General features: G+C 47.7%; 6 protein-coding genes across 6 annotated transcripts; 2 read left to right on the top strand and 4 right to left on the bottom strand.

The window, feature by feature from the left end:
- Positions 1–872: 872 nt before the first annotated feature.
- Positions 873–3,981, bottom strand: AO090003000042 (glycoside hydrolase family 35 protein; the record flags this gene model as incomplete). The annotated part of the gene is made up of 4 exons (XM_001819230.1): positions 873–2,007; positions 2,061–2,562; positions 2,610–3,686; positions 3,741–3,981. The coding sequence occupies 4 exons, from the start codon at positions 3,979–3,981 to the stop codon at positions 873–875; spliced, it is 2,955 nt and encodes a 984-aa protein (XP_001819282.1).
- A 637-nt stretch (positions 3,982–4,618) lies between these two features.
- Positions 4,619–7,189, bottom strand: AO090003000043 (uncharacterized protein; the record flags this gene model as incomplete). Its single annotated transcript, XM_023234708.1, has 4 exons — positions 4,619–5,517; positions 5,572–6,891; positions 6,960–7,055; positions 7,120–7,189. 4 exons carry the CDS (start codon positions 7,187–7,189, stop codon positions 4,619–4,621), a joined length of 2,385 nt encoding a protein of 794 aa, XP_023089805.1.
- Positions 7,190–8,056: 867 nt separating this feature from the next.
- AO090003000044 (putative MFS transporter) lies at positions 8,057–10,127 on the bottom strand (the record flags this gene model as incomplete). The annotated part of the gene is made up of 7 exons (XM_001819232.3): positions 8,057–8,127; positions 8,184–8,351; positions 8,411–8,819; positions 8,870–9,373; positions 9,429–9,818; positions 9,887–10,020; positions 10,082–10,127. 7 exons carry the CDS (start codon positions 10,125–10,127, stop codon positions 8,057–8,059), a joined length of 1,722 nt encoding a protein of 573 aa, XP_001819284.1.
- A 1,784-nt stretch (positions 10,128–11,911) lies between these two features.
- AO090003000045 (CFEM domain-containing protein) lies at positions 11,912–12,678 on the top strand (the record flags this gene model as incomplete). The annotated part of the gene is made up of 3 exons (XM_001819233.3): positions 11,912–11,998; positions 12,099–12,231; positions 12,323–12,678. 3 exons carry the CDS (start codon positions 11,912–11,914, stop codon positions 12,676–12,678), a joined length of 576 nt encoding a protein of 191 aa, XP_001819285.1.
- A 311-nt stretch (positions 12,679–12,989) lies between these two features.
- AO090003000046 (uncharacterized protein) lies at positions 12,990–13,762 on the bottom strand (the record flags this gene model as incomplete). The annotated part of the gene is made up of 3 exons (XM_001819234.3): positions 12,990–13,064; positions 13,126–13,551; positions 13,625–13,762. 3 exons carry the CDS (start codon positions 13,760–13,762, stop codon positions 12,990–12,992), a joined length of 639 nt encoding a protein of 212 aa, XP_001819286.1.
- A 407-nt stretch (positions 13,763–14,169) lies between these two features.
- On the top strand, positions 14,170–15,711 carry cdc43 (protein geranylgeranyltransferase type I subunit CDC43; the record flags this gene model as incomplete). The annotated part of the gene is made up of 5 exons (XM_023234709.1): positions 14,170–14,760; positions 14,829–14,874; positions 14,952–15,319; positions 15,377–15,485; positions 15,566–15,711. The coding sequence occupies 5 exons, from the start codon at positions 14,170–14,172 to the stop codon at positions 15,709–15,711; spliced, it is 1,260 nt and encodes a 419-aa protein (XP_023089806.1).
- Positions 15,712–15,951: the final 240 nt, after the last annotated feature.

The following is a 15,951-nucleotide window of genomic DNA, read 5'->3' on the forward strand; positions in this document are numbered from 1 at the left end:
ACGTAGACCTCAAATCAATAACAGTAGCTATATGAAGTTCATCCGTTAAACGCCGTTTATCTCTTTCCGAGGCATCATCTAGCTGGAAATTGTTTACACGCATCAATAACAAGATATTGGATTTATATACGAGAGACCTGGAACGTTGATGGACTGATTTACCCTTGCGCTGCGAAATAAAACACCTTCGTTCAAGACCCTGTAGTACGATTCGCATGATAATTAGTTCAGTCCCATCAACGGTAGTTATCGTCGTCCTTCCTTCCGGCAGAGGCTCCGTTATATAGTCAGGTCATACTTTTTCCCCATGAGTCGGTTGATGGAACGTCCAACATCGCGGAAGTTGATAATGTTATCGAATGGCCGATCGGGAGAGTCCAGATCGACGCTGGAGGAGCGTGGATGAGAGGTCATCATGGGTCTAATCGGGGAAAGAATCTGATATCCAGGTGGATTCTCATATACAATTGAAAAAACCGAATGAAACGAGGGGGCACAGGGACTGAGATCAGACACAATAGTAATACATAGTATGTAGTGATTATGAGAATAAGAGGAAGTATTCTATGACAGATTGAGGTACAGCGCGCAGACCTTCATTTTAAATGCAGGGCGACGTGGATCGAATTCATTTGATTCCAACGTGGAGCCGCGCACCAAATGGCGGTGGAGGAAAAAAAAAAAAAGAAAAAGAAAAAAAAAAGTCCAAAAGGAACCCCCAAACGGACTTTCTTCGATTTCTGTTTGATCCTTTCCTCTCTCTTTCTCGATTAATATTAATAATAATAACAATAACAATAACAACAATAAAATTTATCCTAATTGGATCATCCCCCCTTCTCCGCTATGCAACTCTCATTGAACTCAATCAATCACGCATACTCCGTTCGGTCCTTCCATCCGGGCTGGAGATAAGTCCAATCCCGGTTGAAATCGAACCCACTGCGATATTTTGCATATGCCTTCAGCTCCACCTGCTCCAGTCTCGCCCCCGCGTCTGTCAACGCCCACATGCTAATTGCTAGTGAATTCTGTCCCCGGTTTTTAATCACTCCCGGCGGGAATGGGAACAAGCTCTGCGGTCCAATATGCGGGAGATAATGGCCGAACTGGTATCCATTCATGAATATCTGCACAACTGCCTCAGTGCCAGCCGGTGCGCTCAACTGGAGTCCAATGGGGACGTCTAAGTCCTCTTCCAAATCTAGTTGGAAACTCGTAGTGTAAAATCTCCCCTCTGCGCCGGACACTCCTTCCAGGGGACTGCTGTCCAAGGCCGACTCGGGGACTTGGTATCCGGGCAGATGCCAGCCCATCCGCTCTCCATAAAGACCGCCTTCGTTCATCGGGCCACGCACGGGGTCGATGTTCTTCTCTCCACCTGCATTGCCTTGGATGCGCCACAACGTAAAGTTACCTCCTCCGATCAATGTGGCCCCCATGATCCCCCGTGGATTCTGAGTGCCTATAGGCTTCTGGCTGTTCTGATCGTGGCCGGTGTAGTCCGTGATAATGGTCAGCACATTGTCGCGAGATCTGAGAGATGAATGGTTGAACTTGAGCACCTCCCAGCTGGCGACTTTGTCGGGGTCTCCTGAAAATCCTCCCACGTAAGCACCATTTAACCACGCCGCCCATCCAGCTGCTACGCCATTCTGCACCGTAACATTAGCCCCGGTAGCATTTTGTCCGTCGAATCGTCCACGGTAAATCTTGGTCCCTGTGTGATATCCGTAGTCACCAGAGTAAAGTACTGGAAGAGAAAGAGGAGCGACCGAGTTGACCGACGTAGTCTTATTGCAGATCGTCCACCTGGAGTCGTCATAATCTGGACTAATCTCAGGGAGTGTATCTTGCGCCTTCCATGAACTAAGCGAAGGAAGGGAGATCTCTATATCTTCCGCCCCGGGGACAGTCCCGATAAGACTGCCGTATGCGGTTGCTCTGGTATCAATGAGATTCCCGTTCCAGCTCACCTTCTTGACATGCTCATCGCCCGTGTATATTCTATTGTAAAAATTAGTGACGATACATACAAAGGGCTCGACGTCGCAACGTACTCTATTGAAGTCGAATTGGAATTGTCACCAACGATCTCCACAGTGTCATGCTTTATAGAAGCCCCCCGAACCAGATACGGACCGAAAACTAGGATATGCTCGTTAGGAGCAACCGTCGGGCTTGAAACAGTCGGGGGTGCGAAAAAGTTCCATGCGGTTTCCTTGTCGAGCAAGTAGACCAGCACTCCATTTGAGAACTTCACCGCTGTAACTCCCTCTCCTTGGGTGTATGAATATTGGGTGCCTTGGCTGGTCTCCAACGCACTCAAGTTTGAGTTGCCGTATGTTTGGTATTTGAGATCAGCCGGTGCATCCTTGAACACAAAAGCCCCCTTTTGGCCCGCATTCAGGTAGAATACAAGCACGTCCACGTCGAGCGTTGCGTATGTCAAGACCTCAGCAGACGAATACAGAAGAGAGGATTCGCTGCCAATACTGTAGTCTGTGACAATTATCTTGCTTTGACGGCCGTCAAGCTCAATATCCGGAATGGTCATGGCTCCTACTCGGGTCAGCGAGTGTAAAATGGGATCCACAAAAGGCACGTACCTGCAGATGTTGTTATATTCAATGAGAAAGTTGTGACCTCCCGTGATGAGCTTGTGTTATGAGCCACAACATAAAAGCCAGCGTCCGAATCCGGGTTCCGAAGGGCCCAGGTGTAAATGCTGTCATCACTAGTGTAACTGGTACCGTTCCCTTCCATGTATGTTTTCAGCAGGTCCTTCGACACTCGGGTAAACAGTCCAAGCAGTTTGGTCTGTTTTAGTTTATCACGAATCTCTCGGGTCTCTCGAAGAGGGGAGCCGTAGTCATAAGATGTGTAAACGACAGGAGCTGCACTATGGCCCCAGTTGGTGCCCCCAAACGTCATATAAATGTTGTGAAGTGTCACGCGCGAGCCGATATTATTCTTATAGTAGACGTCCGCAAACTCTGGGGAGAGCTCTGACGCACAGCTGTCATAAAACGACCCACCCCAAGGTTGAAACCAACCTCCTTCAAATTCGGCTAGATATTCGGGCTGTGTATAAGAGTAATTCTGGAACCACTGGTAGTATGTACGGAGCAGGTTAAATCCAGAGTTTGGGTTGGCGCACGAGAGGCTTCCAGGATATGAGTCAAGCCCATATACGTTAACAGCTCCACCGACGTTCTTATAGTCGGTCGACCAGCTCACTGTGCGCATTCCTTTTTCATTGTGACTGCTTGGGACGACAACCCCGGCCTCCTCGAATGCTTTCGCTACCTGCTCCATGTAGATAACTTTAGTATCATTGGAATCATATGTTGTTTCCTGGAGTTCATTCTCATGTTGGTTCAGAATAACAGGGCCGCCATTGGTGATTTGATTTGCCGCAATGATCTTGCCAACTTCCAGGATCCACGGTTTCCATTTTTTATAGTAGGCTTCATCACTCGTTCGTTCACTGCCCATCTGTCCATTTGCTGCCCATAGAGCAAATCCACCCGCAGAAGTTTCTGCATTACAGTATGGACCTGCCCTGGCAATCACATACAGGCCCGCCTGTTTAGCGTAATCGAATAAGCGCTGGATATCATGGGCACCCGTAGTGAAATCGAACACGTCCTCTGAAGCACTATGATAACTCCAGAAAAAATAAACTATACCATGTTGTTAGCACATGGCATTTCTAAGATTATGACAGGCAGTCATACCCGAGATGGTGTTAAATCCATTCGCTCGCAATTTCTGAAAAACATCCAACCACAGCTCGGGAACAGGGAGTCTCTGGTAGTGAAATTCACCAGAGAAAACAAAAAGTCGCTCGCCCTTCACAGACAGGCTGTATTTGTCCCACGCCACATCGCTGGTCTTCCCATTGTCGGTGGCTGATACCTGCGGCGTCCCCGTCAGAAGAGCAAGCCAAACCAGATAGATAAAACTGAGTAACCGCATATCCTTCGCCGGCTACAATAGACACTGCTCGTGATTTTTCCATTGTCATTAAGTGATGCAAGTGAGAGGCGTCCATAATATAAGGCGCTCTCCTCCCTCGACAGTGCCCTTCGGCCCTCGCGATATTGATGTCCCGGGCTCGGGACAGGGATTGGTGGAAGATCAATCTTTTGCGAGAACCTCCTTTTCTCCGTAATCAGGACATTAGAAATGGCATCAGGCGGGCTACTTCCGTAATCTCATGATATTTCCCGGTGGAACACACGCCTAGTGGATACAGCAGGGTGGCATAGGTTACACCCCGAAGTTGCATGATCAATAAGAAGAATACAATTAATCGTACATATAACGATAGAGGCATTGTTAGATACTTGTGCTTTTCACATACTAGGTTGTAAAGCAACTCATGGAAAAACTCAGCAAAATCGTGGGAAAAAGTTACAGTATTAGTAGTCCAGGTATGTCCCTTCATATGTACTAGAGGTCCTGTGAAACGCCTTACCTATCCATCCTCCTATAGTATTCCCGACTCCCAAAAGCACACAATCAACACCGCAGAACAAGAATAAAAGGGTCAAATTAAGTTCCAGAAGCACGACAAAAGATGTACAGAAACCTTAAAAGCGATACAATTACATCAAAGGTCTTCAGAGAACCGCGATTCACGACCAGTAGTACCGTTGCTTGCTCGCTTTCCGATTGCTGGAGGAACAGGCAATCCTTGATCAGCGGCACTCTCACGTAGTTCGTCTCGCTCAGTAGCGTGCGAAGGTAGTTCATCTGCAGCAGTATGTTCGACAGGTACAGATCCTTCATCGTCCTCCTTATTATGATCTGTAACTCCGTCCGTCTTATCTTGCGAGTTCTTCGAGACCATCTGCGAAAGTCTAGACTTCAGGCGAGATCGCTTGTCGCCATTCTGCTCCGGACTCTCCTTGGACCCTGGCTCAACTGCCTGCCCTTCGGATTTCATAGCCTCCAGTGTACCTGCATCGACTGACTTTCTCTGCATTTCTTGCAGATCATCTGCTGTAACAGGATTGGACCTAAGAGGCGCACCACGTTCGTTATCGCCATCCGCCTCGGCTAAATTAGTTGCATCAGCTGTTTCAGCCGCTTCAACTGACTCATTTGGGCCCTCTGCTGCCTGGGCTGTCTCTTCCACCGCGTTTGAGGGTGTCTCGCGATTGCCCTCCGCTACTTTCGGGGCTTCACCTGTGCTCGCACTGGGGCGGCGACCGCCTAACTTACTGAACCACGTTTTGAGTTTCGATTCTGTTCTCGTAATGGGCTCTGTAGATCCTGTGTCTACCATTGCACCTGATGCTGTAGCCTCATTCCCTGCCAGTGTGGTTTGTGGCTGCTCTGTTTCTCGTGGAGCACTCTTCGCATGCTCCTCAGCCGCACCCTCGAGTCCCTCGGTGGCCCTGGTTACGGTGTGTTTTCCTATAGTGGGCTCATGATCCTGGGACTTCCTAGACTTCCGCCACAACCATGTCTTCTCCCCTTTGCCTTTCAACTCTTGTTTCATGGCAGCTATTTCAGGTTAGCAATGTGATGTATCGAGGACCATAACCTGAGAACACTAACCCTTCTGCCTCTTTTCCTCAGCTACAAGGTCGGCCTCTCGTTGACGAGCTACTGCTTCGCGACGCTGCCTTTCCTCTTCATCCAAACGCCGCTCTAATTCCTTGGCTCTTTCCGTCTCCGCGCGATCAGTAATTTCATCAAACGTTGGCTGGAGCCTAGAACGAGCAAGAGCCTCCACGTCGGACATATCAATGAATTTCTGAGCCCCAAGGTTGACTTTCTCGCCTGAGTAATATTGCCGGTCATTCTCTTGCATATCCTTCCGCGCGCGGGCCAATGCCGCCTCCTCCCATTCTTTCTGAAGTGCAGCAGGGGCGCGCCCGGTCTCAGCATAGACGCGCATTTCCATGTCTTGCAAAACTGCGTCAACATTCTTCTTGGCAGCTTCCATTAAAAGAGCGCGATCTTTGTCTCTCTGTTCATCCACCGCATCGAGCTTCGTTCGGAGACTAGTCATCTGATGCCTGATTTCTCTGGACCGCTCTACATCAAATTCAGATGCATCTGAATCTATAGACAATCTCCTTCTGCGGGTAGGTACGCTGGATCGGGTATCTTGCTGCTCAAGTCGGTAATATTCCCGATATACTGCAGTGTCATCCTGCATGCTGGCCAGTTTCTCTGCTGCAAGCTTCTGAGCGGTCTCCTGAAGATTCACTGCCCGTTGAATGGCCCCTGCTTCTGGTCGACTAACTGATCGTTTGGGACGCACACGCCCATGGTTTGCCTGGGTACCAGGGATGGATGGATAAAGTTGCTCTGGCTCGGTAGCTTCTGTGAGGCTGTACATGTCCCGCGCCATTGACACGGCAGCTGCTTGCAGCACACTTCGCCTTCTCTGCTCTTCTAACTCTGGGGCCACAGGTGGGGTTGCAGTGAAAAGTCGACGGTTGACATGTGCAAGGTGTTGAATTCGGCTAGCCTCCATAGCGGCATCAATGTCGCCGAGTTGACCCGCCGAAGTTGTGTAGGGAGCTTCAGAAGGTGCAGATTCGGCTCTCCTCCTATTACTATACAGAGCTCCCCTGGCAGCACGGACAGCTTTCTCTCTTTCGGAGATCTCGCGACGCGCCTCTGGTGTTAAATCGGCTGCGGAGATCTCCGTGCTCGGGGGCAAACTCGATATTGAACTACGGTCCCTGCGAGCGGAAGCTCCAGCTCTATTCCCACCATAGCTCGAAATGTCGGAATGATGATCTTGGGCGTAGAACGCTGCTGCGGCCTGTTTCTCAGCTTCGAGCTGTCTATTCTTCGCTTGTGCCAGAGCAGCCACAGCTGACGCATGACTGAAGCCCGGGCGTGAGCCTGGCACTTTCAAGTCTACAAATTGTTAACTTCACATTGCCCTGCACGCTTGGAGAATGCAGAAGTTGATCGGTTATACATACTGGATAGGTCGGTCTCGAACGCCGACGGCTCGCGAGCCGATAGTCTTCGCTCAGGGTGGGTAACGTAAAGGGCCGCCGACGCGGCTATCCGCAGGCCTGTTAGCGCAAAGGTCCTATTCGGAGAAGAAGCAGATCACAACTCTGCCTAAAGGTCTCTCACCTTGGTCCGCTAACCGGGTTGACCGGGAGCGCGGAATGCTCTGAACTGAGGGCTGCTCAATGGTTGCCATGATAAGATAATGTCCGCAGCGCGTTGCAGGAAGCAAGGGATTGCAGCGAAGACAGGCATTCCCGAGAAAGATAGAAAAAGAGGAGAACAGGACAGCAGGGAGGAGAAAAGGACGAGCAATTGGGCGGAAGTGACGGGATAGACTCTAGGAAGGAGGCACCGGAAGTTTGACGAGAGTATAATATTGCCAGTGACGTAGTTGGTTGCAGAGATCGATCCACGGATGCTACGATCACCCGTTAGCTTGAGAGTGGCTTGGCGACGTAAGGCTGAGGAGATGCTTTTCACGTTGCTCTAGTCATGACGTCGATTTAGTAGCAGTGTGAGATGAAAGAAGGAAGAAGGTTACATCCCACCGACTGGTGATTCTTCCATCCCAACATTTTAAGAGAACACATTCTTTCGGCTCTTTTCCGTTTTCGTCCACCTTCCATCCTGGGGTTTTCTGCTGGTGAGACCCAAATTACCCATCACATGACCCGGTCAACAAGTTTCAGTTAGGCTTTTCTGTCTGTTGTCCTGACTCCTTACGAACTGGTGGCTGAGGCTGCACATCTTACCAATCTTTTGTCAGGCAGATCCCTAGGGCCTAGACCCTCCACCGATGTAATACCGAACATACATTGATGTACTCTGTAGTTTGTAGTAAATAGTAAATTATATGTTACCAGAAAAAACAAAAAAAAAAAAAAAAAAAAAAAAAAAAAAAAAAAAAAAAAAAAAAAAAAAAAAAACAACAAAACAAAAAGGGAACTGGTTCCTATTCCCCAAAGGAACGGAGAGACAAGAAAAGTTACCACCTAAATTGAATAGCGCGCTTCTAAATCACTAACTCTATACAACCAGTAGCGGCATTCAACACAGAGTATCACCATAGATGCAGAATCTTTAGAAGATCGTGACGTGCGAAGAAAGAGCGGTTTCGCTTGCCAAAGATGTCTAGTAAGTAGGCGTTAGCTCACCATCCTTACATCTACATGATCCATGAAACTTACACATGGGGATGCTCAACACACAAATTCCCATTTGTATACTAGATATGGCCAAGAAGGCCGGCTTAATACCGTTCGAGAGCAACCATTCATAAGCGAAAAATGTTAGTATAAAGCTAAATATGTTCTTGAATATTAGCATGCATGTGAACGATTCTATCGCAATTTGACCTGTAACTGTCAGCGAGAGCGCTCATAAATAACCGCAGTGGGAGATAGAAACCACTCACGGTGGGCATCAACGATATACAGCGCACTGGCAACCGCACCCATGACCATCCCTATAATTACCAATGCGAAGAACATATCAACCACAAGCCAGCCATATTTCCCCACATCTTGGGCCACTATTCCGAAGCCGTAAAGCCCAGCACCGCTGAAGACTAACTGAAAGACAACGAGGAAAATGCGGAACTCAGGTTCATATCTTCCTTTGTTAAGCTTGATCATGATCTTATTCATGGAGTCGGAGAGTAGGCCCGAGAGGATTAAGCCCAGAATAGAGCCGATAAAAGCGCCCGTGTACAGATATCCTGTTTGGACTTCATTGAACCACAACGGAGGCCCTAAAAAGATGGCTGCTAGTACCACACCAATGAAGACAGTCCAACCGATGATTACACCTTGGATTAAGCAAGCCTATGGCTGTCAGGGTCTGATCTCAGGATATTACCTCAGCGAGTGCTTACCCAAAGAATTGCAGGGTGAAAGAAAAGCGGAAATGGTCTGAGAAGAAGCTTCAAGAAGTTCTCGTCCGTCTTGCGCCCATTGAACGGCTTCAACGTTTGGATATATGAGGCTTTCGTAGGGACAATCGTGTTTAGACGCGTGTCTCGCTCTTGTGTTCCAGCCTGGGACTCAGTGTTGGTGAGTGACGAAAGGTGCTTTTTCTCCCCGGATATGTGGCTAGCTTCATGTTGATATTCATTGGACTGTTGTGGTGAGCACATTCTGTTTTCGGTTCTTTGATTAACGATCTGTTTCAAGTCATTGTTTAGATATTCCGGGCGCCTAAAAGCTGTCTCGGGGACCAAGAAGAAAGTTAAAGGCAGTGACGCCGCTGAGAAGATGGCCAGAAGGTAAAATGTCCACTCCCAGCCAAGTGAATGAGTAATTTTGCCGGCCAGAACCGGTGTAAGAAAAGCCGCTCCAAAGAGAGCAACATTCGATAGTGCCATCCTTTTCCCACGCTCCTACGATGCTTGTTAGGGACAAACATTGAATCATCGGAGGTTTATTCAGACGTACGTGGACATAGTATAGATCACCGACACAAGCATTGACCAAAGCTTCGAAAGGTGCTAGAGCAACCCCTTGGAAAATGCGAGCCCATACCAAACTTGTATAATTGTTGGCGCTTCCACCTGCCCAGCCACAGCTTATCACCATTAGAACATTCCCAAGAAGAAAAAGATGACGTTTTCCCCATACTCGCGCCGTCGGCACGATCAATATCCCAGCAACACCCACACCACAAAGGTGATAACCAGTAAGAAGGGCGACCGAAGTGAAGCTCTTCTTAAAGTGAAGAGATATCGTCACGGTATTGGCAGCCATAAGAGAATTTGTTGTTGCACAAAGAACTGCGACGAAGGAAAGGGCTAGCAGTGTAATATCACGCTTCCACAAGGGCCAATTCTGTGCGGCATCGTTTGTCAGTCACAGTATATTTCAAGAGCAATCTGTTGCTCGGTATCTCGCCATACCAGGGGATCATTGGGATCATCACTCGGTTGAGGAACTAGGAGGATAGGAACCGTACCCGAACGGTCGTATTTTAGGTTAGAATCAACATCGGTCTGCTCATTAAAGCATTCTCTTTTAAGGATATCTGAAGTGCCTAGGTAAAGCCGAAGCCACTAAGTATCTGCAGCAAGTACTGAAGGCTGACTGATACTTACCAGGAACCTGAGCAAGTGCAGTGTCTTCTAAAACACCTAGTCCCATCCTGATCGTGAGAGCAAACGGGCCCAAAGAGTGTTTGGGACAATCAATGTCAAGGCAAATTTATTTAATCCGGGGAATTAAAAACGACTAAGCAGGATGATAAGCCAAATAATAAATGAACCGAGCTTTACATCAAGTCCAGTTGGTGAACGCACCTTGTGCTTTGCCCGCTGGTTCATGAAACATTGGAAGAGGGGCGCCAAAATCTGCCAACACAGGGAATTTGTTCGAAAGCTTACCTACTACGAGTTAAGCATAAATCTCTTTTGAGTGGAAGATTATTGTTCGGATACGTTGGGAAGTGGGGGGGGATTAAGAAATAAACATAAATAAATGGAATTTTTAAAAAAAGAAAATAAAATAAAAAAGGAAAGGGAAAAGAAAAAAAGAAAAGAAAAGATAAATACAGCGTACAAGGTTAACATAAATCAACCTGCAAGGGCCAGTCAATTGTAGATGAAACCTGGTGAGGAGCCTAGAGAGTACATCATTGCCATTTGTCGGTCATAGTCAAGATGATCAGTGTGCGGAGAAGCACCCTGTGATGTTCCCTCCCTGTGGACCAACCTACCTACAGAACTCAACTTACCTCACGAGGTCTTTGTTATGTATTGTACCCTAGTCCTAAGGTCTATCTATTACTCCAATTGACTTATCAGTGATTTTCAGACTGATAATTTACACTCAGCTTTCGCAATTTTGTACCTACAGAAATTATGGTGTTTGTCAACTTCTACTGAAAGAAAAAGCTACAGAATTAGCTATTGTAGGACTGGGTGGCTGGCGTTGTTTGAGACTACTGGAAGATTTACACCCAATGTTCCACTTTCAGGCCGTGTTATTATGTATAACCTAGTAAACATCTCAATACAGATACCTGGAAACAAGCCCACACCGAATGAGACGTGAGGGGGTGGTATGACCGAGGCATTTGACAGCATCTGATTGACTCCCGACCCTGCCAAGATCGTCAAAGCGAACTCTAGTGGAGACCAAGGCAGTCTTCCACGAATGATGGCGAGTAAGAGCCGAAGGAGATCTGGGGATAAAGTCCAAAAAAGAGGGTATTGTGGATCTCTTTATTACACTAGGGCCGTACTACTGGGAGCTTATCCAACCTCGAAGTCAGATACTATTGGTGAGCGCACATATGTATAACCCGTACTGTGACACATTCCTCGTTCTGGTCCAGCGATTAATACCCCAGATGGCTGGATAGAATCAATGGAAACTCCTCATACCACTTGTAAGTATGTACTATATGCCTGTCTTCATGGTAGCAACCAATAGGAATACCTGTGACTGTGCATACTTTCACCCCCTTGACTTCTCCTTTCCATTGACCAGCCGTATTTTATGTAATGTGTACGGAGTATAGTTAGGCTTTTTATGACTCTTGGCTGTCAACATGTTAGGCTATGTCATAGAGACCAATCAACCCCGTCAATGAGACTAGTAGTAGAAATCAAGTATTGGAGTAAGGCAAGGATCTTCAACTGAAACTGTGAAGACCACAAGTTCCAAATCACTTTACATATGGTAGGTTTAGCCTAAGCTTATACCTTTACTTTATGCAGCTGCCCACACTGAGCGGGGAATCAGCTTTGCCCTTTGTTCTTCTTGTCCCTGCCCTTGATTTCTGATGTCCTTTATCCTTTTCACTCCCCTCCTATCCTTTACTTATAATTTCTATTTCCCCGTGCAGCCCAGAACAACCCATTTTCAAACAGACCATTTCGTCTCGCCCTGCGCTTCTTCTCTCCCCAAAAGTATAGGTAGCCAACATGAAGCTGTACTATATCTCTGTCATACTCATGACATGTCTGAGCACTGCTCTTGCTCAAGGAATGGACGGCCTCCCAGACTGCGCGGTATTTATCCCCATGATTGAAACGTTTTTACCACTGCTCCTTGTTAAGCCCCTTTTACTGAGACCGACCCAAGATTGTCTGCTGATAGAATCCACAACAGAAAGATTGTGCCACTGGCTCCATTCCCAAGCAGTGCCAGACTATCGATGTTGCTTGTATCTGCGGTGACAAAAGCTTTATCAATAGTATATCTTGTTGCGTCGCCAATAAGTGCTCAAAGGACCAACAAGATGGTAAGTCTTGATCTGCTGTCTTTTCCTGACACTGCCAATACAGAATCAGACGTACAAGGGGATTTTCTCTTGCTAACATGGTCTCGCGCAGCCGTTCTCAAATTCGCAAGCCAGCTCTGCAGTGGCGCCGGTGTAAATGACCTCCCCAAGAGTGCCAGCTGCGCCGAGGGAGGTTCGAGCGCTACCGAGACATCCTCCGATTCTTCTGTCTCCAGCAAGTCGACTACTGCGAAGAGCACGGCTACGGATGAACCGGCTACAACTACTTCGGGTTCTTCCGACAGTTCTGCATCACCAACCGCTTCCAAATCTGACAGCAACACTAAGACCTCATCCACCTCAGCCTCGTCGCCTACAACCAGTACTGGCGGAGCTGCCCTTGTACAAGGCAAGGACACTAGCCTCCTTGCTGCTATCGGTGCGGCGATCCTCGCATTCCTTGCGTAGGGAAGTGAGACGCGGGCCGCCTCTTTCCGGGTACACTGAATGGCAGAGGAATCTGACTGCATAAAGACAAGTCGGGAAGTCAAGCAGAGAGCCAGGGTCTTATCTACATCCAAGACACCGGGCGAACAATTGTCTGATTCGTATTTAATATGCTCTACTAAGTCCACATGCTAGTGATCTTCAGCGTCCACCCATGTGAGCGCACTGATGAAGTCGAATGGAATGTGCATGTTTGTTGCGATTGCTCTCGTTCTCTTTGTAGTAACAAGTTCAATTTGGGTACTCTAACACTTTCGCACAATTGAAGGAGACTACGACAATTGTTGCTCTTCTTCTGCGAATCGAACCGCGATCTCATGTCGTTCTTCGCGGAGAGTAAGGAAAATCTACAACATTTAGTTAGAGCTGAAGAACAAAGTATAATGCAGAAGGGCTCATGGAACTCACCCAAAGCCAAAACATCATTTCCATAAAGCCATACGTGAATACCACTCTGTTTTTCAACTGATTCAGGCCAGAGGCGGACTCTTGGCCATACCCATCAACTGTATGGCGAACATCCACGCCCCAATCCGATGGCTTACTCTGGTATATAAAGAAAGATACAGCAAAAAAAAGGCAAAAGCGTGAAGCAGAGAGGAGCGTCCAAATATCCGTGTAAAGCGAGGCGAGACGTGCTAAGAATGGATTCGTTCGCATAGCTCCTGCGATGGACGTGGGGGCTGCGGACCGAGCGATTTCTGCCATTGCAATGATTTCATTGATTCGGGGGACCTTTGTGACGAGGATAAGGTCGACGAGGGCATCCGCTACAAGGAGGATACCACATAGCGCGAAGGGTGATTGAGGACGCGAAAGGGATGGCGCGGCATCCTGAAGGAAATGGCTTGTCAACCTCCGACAAGGAGAATAATTCTTAGAGATTGGGCATATAGCTTATTCTTACTATTTGTAAGGTCTCCCCTAGCATGAAAACCACATCGGAGTCCGTGATGACTTCAGGTGACCTGGTGAGGTAGACGGCGAGGATGAACAGAAACAAGGCATGTGCCTGAATCAGCGTTTTAGATGATAATAGACCCATCTTGTTGTCTGTGGGACAGGTTGAAGGATGCGTAGAACAAAACAGATTGCTGTAATTGGAAATAGTGATGTTGGTGTCTGAATGTTACCTCCGCATGTTCAGTGATATTCAAGGTGAGGTCAAGTCGAGACCCATAAAGCTGCTATGATTAAACCGGAGTTATTTATTATTAACCTAATTTTCTCTCCCTTTCGAACCAAGCAAATCGTGTGGGGTTAATTGGGCGGCAGCTGTTAACTCCGATAGTGTCCGCCCACCAAATGAGAAATCGAGATTAAGAAGATGACTGATGGCAGGATAACTTGACAAAGTATCTCTGACGCATATCACGGACAACTTTCATATTATCTGCGCAAACTTCATGGTCAGTGCCCTGGTTCATAACCCATACCTTCACCACCGTTACCATGACCGAGGCCGTTTTTCAGAAGGAACGTCATATCAAGTATTTCCTACGATGCCTCAAGACGTTTTTACCGAGCTTATATACCTCCAATGACTCGAACCGCGTCCTCCTCGCTTACTTCACCGTTGCAGGCCTAGATCTCCTAGGCGAATTATATAACAAAACCACTTCCGAAGAGCGGCAAGGGTATGTCGAGTGGATTTATCATTGCCAAGTGCCCTCCGGGGGCTTTCGGGGATTCACAGGGACCGACTTTGGGTCAGAACGGCGAACACCGGAAAATGAAGCTTGGGACCCGGCCAACATTCCCTCGACATTCTTCGCATTGGTGATACTGTTGATCTTGGGTGATGATTTGTCACGGGTAAAGCGGACTGAGTGTCTACAATGGCTCTCCAAAATGCAGCGCGAAAACGGGAGCTTTGGCGAAGTCCTCGGCACAGAAGGGAAGATTGAAGGCGGCGGCGACTTACGATTTTGCTGTTTCGGTGCCGGTACGCGATATATACTGAGAGGGAAATGTGGGGATGGCCTTGAGGGTATTATGGATATAGACGTGGATAAGCTGGTTGCATTTATAGAGGCTTGTCAGGTAAGAATTGCCCCTCTTGCACTTTCTGCCACCTCTGTAGATTATGAGTCGGCTAAGGAACACTCTAGGCATACGACGGCGGCATAGGGGAGGGGCCCTTCTGTGAATCCCACTGTATGTCCAGTTTGCCATATCCCACTACGCAACGACTATCCTTTGTATATGCCGTCCTTCTAACTTTCGAGTCGCAGCTGGTCACACCTATTGCGCTATTGGTGCTCTAACATTCTTGGATCGTCTTTCGAAGAACCATAAGCCGATCGCGCTGCTTTCGCCCAAAACTGGGCCCTTCGAGTCTTTGGTCAGATGGCTTGTTACACGACAAACATGTGAGCTCGGCGACGATGAGGAAGAATCTGACGAGGAAGATGGCCACGGCGTAGATGAAATTGGACCTCTATCAGCGACAGTTGAGGAGCCCAGTTTAGACACGAAAGTCGATCAGCTCCCCGTTGTACCGCCGGAAACAGAGGATTCATTGCGATGGGCAGGATTCAACGGACGGTGTAACAAATACGCCGATACTTGCTATTCTTTTTGGAATACTGCATCTCTGAATGTGAGACTTCGCCTCGACAAACGTAAAATGAGTATCAAGCTGATAGTGAAGGAACAGATGATGAATAGGCTAACTTTGGTGGATGCGACACGGAATCGGCGATACCTCTTAGAGAAAACGCAGCATATCGTTGGTGGATTCGGAAAGGGCGTGGGAGAGCCACCAGGTGAGTCTAGCGTTTGCTCTTGGACTTTTCTCTTTTCCTCTTTTTACTCTTTTTGTAGTTTAGCTAATTAGTACGCACAGATCTGCTGCACTCTTATTTCGGATTGGTATCGCTCGCATTTCAAGGGGAACCGGGCCTTGAAAGTGTCGACCCAGCACTTTGTGCAAGTCAACGCGCAGTTCGACATCTACATTCCCTACCCTGGTGGCAGGAGACGAAAAGGTGATGACGGTTAGCAATCAAGTCGCAGTTCGACAGCGTAAACAAACAACTTCCATGCCATATACCCCAACCGTCCTACGATTGACAATTATGATATTCAGTAGATTCGCCAGATGCATGACTATAAAACAATGTTATGCAATCGTCATACGATCAATTCCAGGTACATCTGGTTCATTCCAAGGGGGGAAAGTAATCTGGTGGACTGTAGTTTAAATGAAACGCTCCTCGCTAAGCTCAACAC

Source organism: Aspergillus oryzae, chromosome 2 (genome assembly GCF_000184455.2).
Source record: "Aspergillus oryzae RIB40 DNA, chromosome 2".
Lineage (NCBI taxonomy): Eukaryota > Fungi > Ascomycota > Eurotiomycetes > Eurotiales > Aspergillaceae > Aspergillus > Aspergillus oryzae.